Source organism: Anolis sagrei, chromosome 3 (genome assembly GCF_037176765.1).
Source record: "Anolis sagrei isolate rAnoSag1 chromosome 3, rAnoSag1.mat, whole genome shotgun sequence".
In the NCBI taxonomy this organism is placed as follows: domain Eukaryota; kingdom Metazoa; phylum Chordata; class Lepidosauria; order Squamata; family Dactyloidae; genus Anolis; species Anolis sagrei.
Genome location: NC_090023.1, coordinates 13,010,427 through 13,019,250, shown reverse-complemented (window position 1 = coordinate 13,019,250; position 8,824 = coordinate 13,010,427). Strand labels below are relative to the sequence as shown.

At 46.7% G+C, this 8,824-nt stretch overlaps 1 protein-coding gene across 1 annotated transcript in view; it reads left to right on the top strand.

The window, feature by feature from the left end:
• Nucleotides 1-79: 79 nt before the first annotated feature.
• The window catches only part of PRCP (prolylcarboxypeptidase), a 49,935-nt gene continuing 41,190 nt past the window's right edge, over nucleotides 80-8,824 (top strand). The window contains exon 1 of the mRNA XM_060771201.2: nucleotides 80-294. Within this exon, the coding sequence (XP_060627184.2) occupies nucleotides 121-294 (174 nt within the window). The 5' untranslated portion in view covers nucleotides 80-120. The remainder of the gene's footprint in view (nucleotides 295-8,824) is intronic.

Genomic DNA, 8,824 nt, shown 5'->3' with positions numbered 1-8,824 from the left:
GCCAGCCAATCCGGATGAGGAATGGAAATCAGCGCGGCCTCGTGCCGGCCTCCCTCCCCCGCCCTCCTGAAACCGGGGTATAAAAGGCCAGGGCAGAGTAAGCGGGAGGCTGATTAGGAGATGAGGAGCCGGAAGTGGAGGGTGGCGCTGACACTGCTCAGCCTGGTAGCCACACTTGGCTATGTGGAAGGGGTCTTGGGGCGCCCTCGGCTCCATGCCGCCTCCCGCCCGGATCCTGCCAACCGGGTTTTCCAGCCTCCCCGGGAATATCATACCTGCTTCATTGATCAGAAGGTAAGAGGACTGGAAAAGACTTGGGATGCATCTACATTGCAGAGTTAATGCAGATTGACGCTGCTTGAACTGCCATAGCTCAGTGCTAAGGACTCCTGGGAGTTGTAGTTTGATGAGATATCAAATATGAGTGTGTGTGTATGAGTATATGATTTCCCAATATAATAAATGAGAAAGTAATTCATAGAATAATAGAGTTGGAAGAGACCCCCATGGGCCATTTTAGTTACATCCCGGATAGATTACTGCAATGCACTCTACGTGGGGTTGCCTTTGAAGACTGTTCGGAAACTTCAATTAGTCCAGAGGGAGGCAGCCAGATTGCTCACCGGAGCATCATACAGACAGCATACCACCCCTCTGCTGTGTCAGCTCCACTGGCTGCCAATCCAGTTCCGAGCACAATTCAAAGTGCTGGTTTTGACCTACAAAACCCTATATGGTTCCAGCCCAGCGTATCTGTCAGAACGCATCTCCCTCCACGTCTCACCTCGGAGTTTGAGATCCTCTGGAGAGGCCCTGCTCTCGATCTCACCTCTCTCACAAGTGAGATTGGCGGGGACAAGGAGCAGGGCCTTCTCAGTGGTGGCTCCTCACCTATGGAATTCACTCCCCGGGGAAATTATATCAGCAACATCCCTCCTTTCCTTCAGAAAGAAATTAAAAACATGGATGTGGGACCAGGCGTTTGGGCAATCTGGCAGATGAATAAAGGACGCTGACGACGGATGGGAATAGACAATGTGGAACGAAGTATGTACTCTGAGTTGGCGAACGCTATGCTTGAGATTGGCTATCGACTGTGAGATAAATTGTTCAAAGTATTGTCGAAGGCTTTCATGGCTGGAATCACTAGGTTCTTGTGGGTTTTTTCGGGCTATAGGGCCATGTTCTAGAGGCATTTCTCCTGACGTTTTGCCTGCATCTATGGCAAGCATCCTCAGAGGTAGTGAGGTCTGTTGGAAATAGGACAATAGGTTTATATATCTGTGGAATGGCTGGGGTGGGGCAAAGAGCTCTTTTCTGCTGGAGCTAGGTGTGAATGTTTCAACTGACCACCTTCATTAGCATTTGAAGGCCTGAGCCTGCTAATGAAGGTGGTCAGTTGAAACATTCACACCTAGCACTAGCAAGGAAGAGCTCTTTGCCCCACCCCAGCCATTCCACAGATATATGTATAAACCCTTTTTCCTAGTTCCAACAGACCTCACTACCTCTGAGGATGCTTGCCACAGATGTAGGTGAAACGTCAGGAGAAATGCCTCTAGAACATGGCCCTATAGCCCGAAAAAACCCACAAGAACCTAGATATATTGTTGTTTTAATTGTTTTAATTGTTAACCATTTAATTGCTGTTTTTATATGTTATTGTGAATGAACAACAACAACAGGCACCAAATTATGCCATTTTGTAAGCCGCTCTGAGTCCCCCCTCGGGGGTTGAGAAGGGCGGGGTAGAAGTATACGAAATAAATAAATAAAATAACCCCCTTCCATACAAGAAAAGCACAAAGCACCCCTGACAGATGGACATCTAGCCTTTTTTTTTTTAAAAAAAAAAGCCTCCAAGAAAGCAGCTTCCATCACATGCAGAGGCAGGGAGTTCCACTGCTGAACATCTCTCTCAGTCAGGAAGTTCTTAATAATAATGATAGCAATAAAACTTCATATATTGCCACCATCTCCCCAAGGGGATTCGGGGCGGCTTACATGAGGCCAAGCCCAACAATACAATACATCAGTATAAACCAGGGGTCCTCAAACTTTTGGAGGGCCGGATTATAATTTGAAATTTTTTTTTATTTATTTAGAGATTTTGTATACCGGTCTTCTCACCTCCATCGAGGGACTCAGGCCAGTTTCCAACAACAATATCACAAACAATCATTAAAAACATCATATTCCATATTACACTAAAACATTAAAATAGCAAAATACAGTCATGTAATTACAATGGTCAATCGTCACAATAAAATCGTTATTCATCATCATCCATATCGCAGGATATTGACTCACTCATCAAATGCCAGTTTCCAGAGCCAAGTTTTCACCTGTCTTCTAAACGTCAGGATAGAAGGGGCAGTTCTGATCTCCAGTGGAAGAGAGTTCCAGAGCCGAGGGGCCACCACCGAGAAGGCCCTGTCCCTCATCCCCACCAGACGCACTTGTGAGGCTGGTGGGACCGAGAACAGGGCGCCTCCAGATGAAAAAACATGAAAGAATTCCTATGCACACTGCACATGTCTTATTTGTAGTGCAAAAAACACTTTAAAACAATACAATAATTAAAATGAAGAACAATTTTAATAAATGTAAACTTATTAGTATTTCAGTGGAAAGTGTAGGCCTGCTTTTGGCTGTTGAGATAGGGTTGTTGTTGTTATTGTGTGCTTTCAAGTCATTTCAGACTTAGGTTGCCCCTGAGCGAGGGCCGGGTAAATGACCTCGGAGGGCTGCATTCGGCCCTCGGCCCTTAGTTTGAGGACCCCTGGTATAAACCAACACAGCAATAAAACAAAAAATAAAATACAATACAGGACCATTATACATAACATATCAGCAATAAAACACAACATTTAAAAAACACAAGGATCTAACACTGGGCGGGGCCAATTCTAATAGATTAAAAAAAATTAAAACACTGGATGTGACAGCAGTGAAATGAGTCTGAACAGGGGTTTTAGAGGGTTAGGGTTGATTGCTTCCACAGGTAGAATAAAGTGCTTCAGAGGACATTTTACGGAGAATTGGTCAGATCTTTCATTCAGGGAAGGCACATTGGAACAACCAAGTTTTCAAGCGCCTCCTAAAGACTGCCAATGAGGGGGCTTGCCTAATATCTTTGGGGAGCGAGTTCCAGAGTCGAGGGACCACTACAGAAAAGGCCCTCTCCCTCGTCCCCAAAAGCCGCTCCTGCGAAGAGGGCGGGAGCAAGAGAAGGGCCTCTCTAGACGATTGAAGAGATTGCGTGGGTTCGTAAGTGGAAATGTTGTCACGCAGGTAGGCTGGTCCCAAACGGTTCAGGGCTTTTTTTTAGTGATAACCTGCACCTTGAATTGGGACCGTAAAATAAACGGTAGCCAGTGGAGCTCCTTAAACAGGGGAGTTGATCGCACCCTCTAATTTGCTCCAGTTAGTAGTCTGGCTGCTGCCTGTTGGAGCAATTGAAATTTCCGGGCCGTCTTCAAGGGCAGCCCCACATAGAGCGCATTGCACTAATCCAACCTTGAGGTGACTAAGGCGTGGACCACCCTGGCCAGATCCACCTTTGTGAGGTATGGTCGCAGTTGGCGCACAAGCTTCAATTGTGCAAAGGCACTCCCAACTACCGCCGACACCTGTGCTTCAAGCGACAGTGATGAGTCCAGGAGGACACCCAAGCTGCGGACCTGTGACTTCAGAGGGAGTGCAACCCCATCAAGTACAGGTCGCCACCCTATACCCTGATCTGGCTTATGATCGACCTGGAGGACCTCTGTCTTGTCGGGATTGATCCTCAGCTTATTTGTCCTCATCCAGACTGTCACAGCAGCCAGGCACTTGTCCAGCACCCAAGGGGCAATCTTAGAATTAGGTGGAAAGGAGTAGTAGAGTTGGGCATCATCTGCGTAGATGTTCAGGTGGAATCTCCTTTCCTGTAATTTGAAACCAGTCCTAGTTTCCAGGGCAGGAGAAAACAAGACCTCAAAAAAGTGTTGGTGTCTCCCAGCTTTCTGTATAATTAATTTAAGGCTATTTACGAAATGCAGTGATACTCGATGGGTGACGCCTGGTTTGATAACAGTCCATGTGAAAGGGATCTAGGAGTCTTACCACCTTATCACACTGAGAAATTTCCCAGTTGTAGGACACTTTGGCCTCTTTTCAAGCATGGAGAGGCACTGAGTTCATTACTTCTGGCTGTAACACAAAACCCTTTGTGGTTGGAAAGGGGCGGAAGGGTCCTGAAAGGAGGGAACTCCAGCAATCTGACCTCATCAAGGTTGTTAAGATCTTCTGGAGGGGCCCTGCTCTCGAACCCACCACCCTCGCAATCGCGTCTGGTGGGGACGAGGGACAGGGCCTTCTCGGAGGTGGCCCCTCGGCTCTGGAACTCTCTCCCACTGGAGATTAGAACTGCCCCTTCCCTCCTGACCTTTAGAAAGTTGGTGAAAACCTAGCTCTGAAATCTGGCATTTGATGAGTGAGTCAATAACTCTTGACCACACGGACGGATGGTGATGAATTGTGATTTCATTCTGACGATTTGGCCTTATGTAATTATATGATTGTATTTTAATGTGTTTTTATATTAGTGTATTATGGGATGTGATGTTTGAAATATTTGAAAGGATGTCATATTGAGGACGGGGCAAGCCTGTTTTCTGCAATAGATTCAAAATTCAGGAAAAAAGATTCCACTTATTTATTTATCATGTCATCAGCAACCATACCATTGTGTTACAATTCTAACAGAACAAAACAAATACACAGATTAAAAAAAACACAAAAAAACACACAGATTTTGCAAACTTGGTAGTTGGTTAAATGTCCTTTGACCAGTATCTGGCCACTTGGAGTGCCTCTGGTGTTGCTGCAAGAAGGTCCTCCATTGTGCATGTGGCAGGGTTCAGGCTGCATTGCAGCAGGTGGTCAGTGGTTTGTTCTTCTCCGCACTTGCATGTCGTGGATTCCACTTTGTGGCCCCATTTCTGAAGGTTGGCTCTGCATCTCGTGGTGCCAGAGCGCAGTCTGTTCAGCGCCTTCCAAGTCGCCCAGTCTTCTGTGTGCCCAGGGGGGAGTCTCTCATCTGGTATCACCCATGGATTGAGGTGCTGGGTTTGAGCCTGCCACTTTTGGACTCTCGCTTGCTGGGGTGTTCCAGCGAGTGTCTCTGTAGATCTAAGAAAACTATGTCTTGATTTAAGTCGTTGACGTGCTGGCTGATACCCAAACAGGGGATGAGCTGGAGATGTCTCTGCCTTGGTCCTTTCACTATTGGCTGCTACTTCCCGGCGGATGTCAGGTGGTGCAATACCGGCTAAGCAGTGTAATTTCTCCAGTGGTGTAGGGCGCAGACACCCTGTGATAATGCGGCATGTCTCATTAAGAGCCACATCTACTGTTTTAGTGTGGTGAGATGTGTTCCACACTGGGCATGCATACTCAGCAGCAGAGTAGCATAGCGCAAGGGCTTCACTGTGTCTGGTTGTGATCCCCAGGTTGTGCCAGTCAGCTTTCGTATGATGTTGTTTCTGGCACCCACTTTTTGCTTGATGTTCAGGCAGTGCTTCTTGTAGGTCAGAGCACGGTCCAAAGTGACTCCCAGGTATTTGGGTGAGTTGCAATGCTCCAGTGAGATCCCTTCCCAGGTAATCCTCAGAGCTCGGGATGCTTGTCTGTTCTTAAGGTGAAAGATTCCATTCAAACATTAGAAGAATTTCCCGATGCCAAGAGGTGTTCAGCCACGGAAAATACATAGAGAGCACGTGGATATGATTTATAATGTTTTGCATTGCAAATTGCAGACTAACTGTAAGGCATGTGTAGAGCACGGGAAGGTGATTTATATGCTTGAAATTGCAAATTAAGGAATTGCGGGCTAATGGTACAGCATGAGAATATGATTTAAATATATGAAATTGCAAATTAGACTGAGTGGAGAGCATGCATGGAGCACATGCGGTTCTGAGCATATAAATCAGGAATGGGCAAGCACAGGCTCGGGGGCTGGATGCAGCCACTTGGGCTCTTTTCTCAGGCCCTCCTCTCTCTCACTATCTTATCCTTCCTTCCCTTTCTCTTTCCTTCCTTCTTCCCTCCCTCTGTCTCCTTCCCTTCCACCCTTTTGTCCTTCCTTCCCTCTTTCTCCTTCCTTTCTTCCCTTTTGTCTTTCCTTCCTTCTCTTTTATCCTTCCTTTTCGTCTATCTTTTTGTTCCTCCTTCCCTTTCCTCTCTCCCTCTTTCCATCCTTCCTTTCCTCCCTTCTGTCCTTCTCTTTCCTACCTCCTTTCTTTCCTTCCTCCTTACCTTCCTCTTTTCCCCTCCATCTTCCCCTTCTACCCATCCCTCCTCCCTTCCCTTTTCTTTCCTTCCTTCTCTTTTTCCTTCCTCCTTCCCTTTCCTCCCTTTCCTTTTGTTTCTCCTTCCTTCGTCTTTTCTCCCTTCCTCCCTTTTGTCCTCCCTTCCATCTCTTTTTCTTTTATCCTTCCTTTCCTTCGATCCTCCCTCCCTTCCCTTTCATTCTTCTTTCCCTTTTTTCTTTTCTTTCCTCTTTCCTCCCTCCTTTCCTCTCTCCCTCCTTCCATCCCTCCTTTCCTCCCTTCTGTCCTTCTCTTTCCTTCCTTCCCTTTTGTCCTTCCTTCCTTCTGTCTTTCCTTTATCCTCCCCTCCCTCCCTCCTCTTTTTCCTTCCTCCTTCCTTTTCCTCCTTCCTTCCCTTTTGTCTTTCCTTCCTTCTCTCTTTCATCCCTTCCTCTCTTTTGTCCTTCCTTCCTTCTATATCTTTCCTTCCTCCTTCCATCACCAGGCAACCAATCCTCTTAGCAGAGAGTGCTAGCATGCGGCCCCCAAGTTAGAAAGTTTGCCCATGCCTGATATAAATCATATTTCCAGTTGTCAAGACATCGATTCTTTTCCACTTCCCAATACATCTCTCAAAGTGTCCATTTGCTTATTTGCATTCCAACTGAATATCATTTTAAAAAGTCTTCCCTGTTTTGCCAATCAGATATGATGTATGGATATGATCTATATACTTAAAATTGCAAAATAACTGGACCATGTGTAAGGCATGTGCAATTTTGCAGGCAATTATCAAGCTGCATTAATGTTGCAGTATAGATGCATCTCTAGTCCTTCCCTGCTGGTTGAAAATAACGCTAGGGTGGAAGGTACATTTGGTCTTGCAAAAGCCTTGGCCCAATTAATAAGCAGCTTCAAACGCCTGCTGTCCAAGGGAGGAGAACACAAGGTAGTATCACTTGCCCTATCTGGATGGCTTTGTAATTGCAGCTTTCCAGGTTTCGTACAGGAAAGTAATTATGTGGAGGTGTGAAAGCGGTTTTCTGTGCTCTGATCGCCAAGTGCCTGGCACAGAGAGGGAAGGAGGGATGAAAGGATGGATGAAAGGATGGAGGGGAAGGAGGGCGGAAAGAGAGAAGGAAGGATAGGATGGTGTGGTTTGCCCCTACCTGTGCTACACTGTCTACATGAAGTCTACTTCTAGGGAGCCCTCATGGAGCATACCAATAATTTCCTTGAAACTAGCTAGATAGATTTGTATCTAGCCAGTTTGAAATAACCTGATTTAAACTATAGAGTATGGAGGATGGAAATTTGGGGTTGGTGGTCCTGGGGGCTCTTGGATTAACTGAAGTAAAGCTTGGGAGTTGCACTAGTAATGCAATAATAAAAGGGCCATAAAGAAGTGCTTATCTTGTCCATTTGCCACTCCATGCTGCTGTCTTGGCAGCAAAGTAAGTGAACCAATGCTTTGATCTTGCAGTTGCTCTTCTCAGGGACTTTACCCTTTCAGTGGAATCACTTTTGACTTATCCACAGATTAGATCAAAATCTGTAACTGCCCCCAAAACTCACCCTAAAACTCACCCTCAAGATATGCATGAGGTCGACCTATATTACTTACTTAGGCGATTCCTCGTTGGACGAGTAAGATGGTCTTCCATGATGGGTTTCCTTGTGGATTCGTAGGTGGCTGTGGAGCCCTATTCTTGCTCTGCATCTTCGCCTGCAGTGAGGGCATTGGTTTCCAGGTGGAAGGCGGTCCCGGTCGGGGTTGGCTTGACGCGCCTTCCTCCTGGCACGTTTCTCTCTTTCACCCTCCACTCGTGCCTCCTCAAATTCTGCAGCACTGCTAGTCACAGCTGACCTCCAGCTGGAGCGCTCAAGGGCCAGGCCTTCCCAGTTCTCAGTGTCCATGCCAGAGATTTTAAGGTTGGCATTGAGGCCATCTTTAAATCTCTTTTCCTGTCCACCAACATTCCGTTTCCGTTCTTAAATTCAGAGTAAAGCAACTGCTTTGGGAGACGGTGGTCAGGCATCCGGACAACGTGGCCGGCCCAGCGGAGTTGATGGTAGAGGACCATCGCTTCAATGTTGGTGGTGTTTGCTTCTTCCAGCACACTGACGTTTGTCTGTTTGTCTTCCCAAGAGATTTGCAGGATTTTCCGGAGGCAGCGCTGCTGGAATCGTTCCAGGAGTTCTATGTGACGTCTGTAGACAGTCCACGTCTCACAGGCATATAGCAGGGTTGGGAGGACAATAGCTTTATAGACAAGCACCTTGCTATCCCTACGGATGTCCCGGTCCTCTCTGCTTCATTCGGGAAAATGCTGCACTCGCAGAGCTCAGGCAGTGTTGTATTTCGGTGTCGATGTTGACTTTGGTGGAGAGGTGGCTGCCTAGGTAGCGGAAATGGTCAACATTTTCTAATGTTACACCATTAAGCTGTATCTCTGGCATTGGAGAGGGATTGGCTGGTGACTGCTGGAACAGCACTTTGGTTTTCTCGATGTTCAGTGACAGGCCAA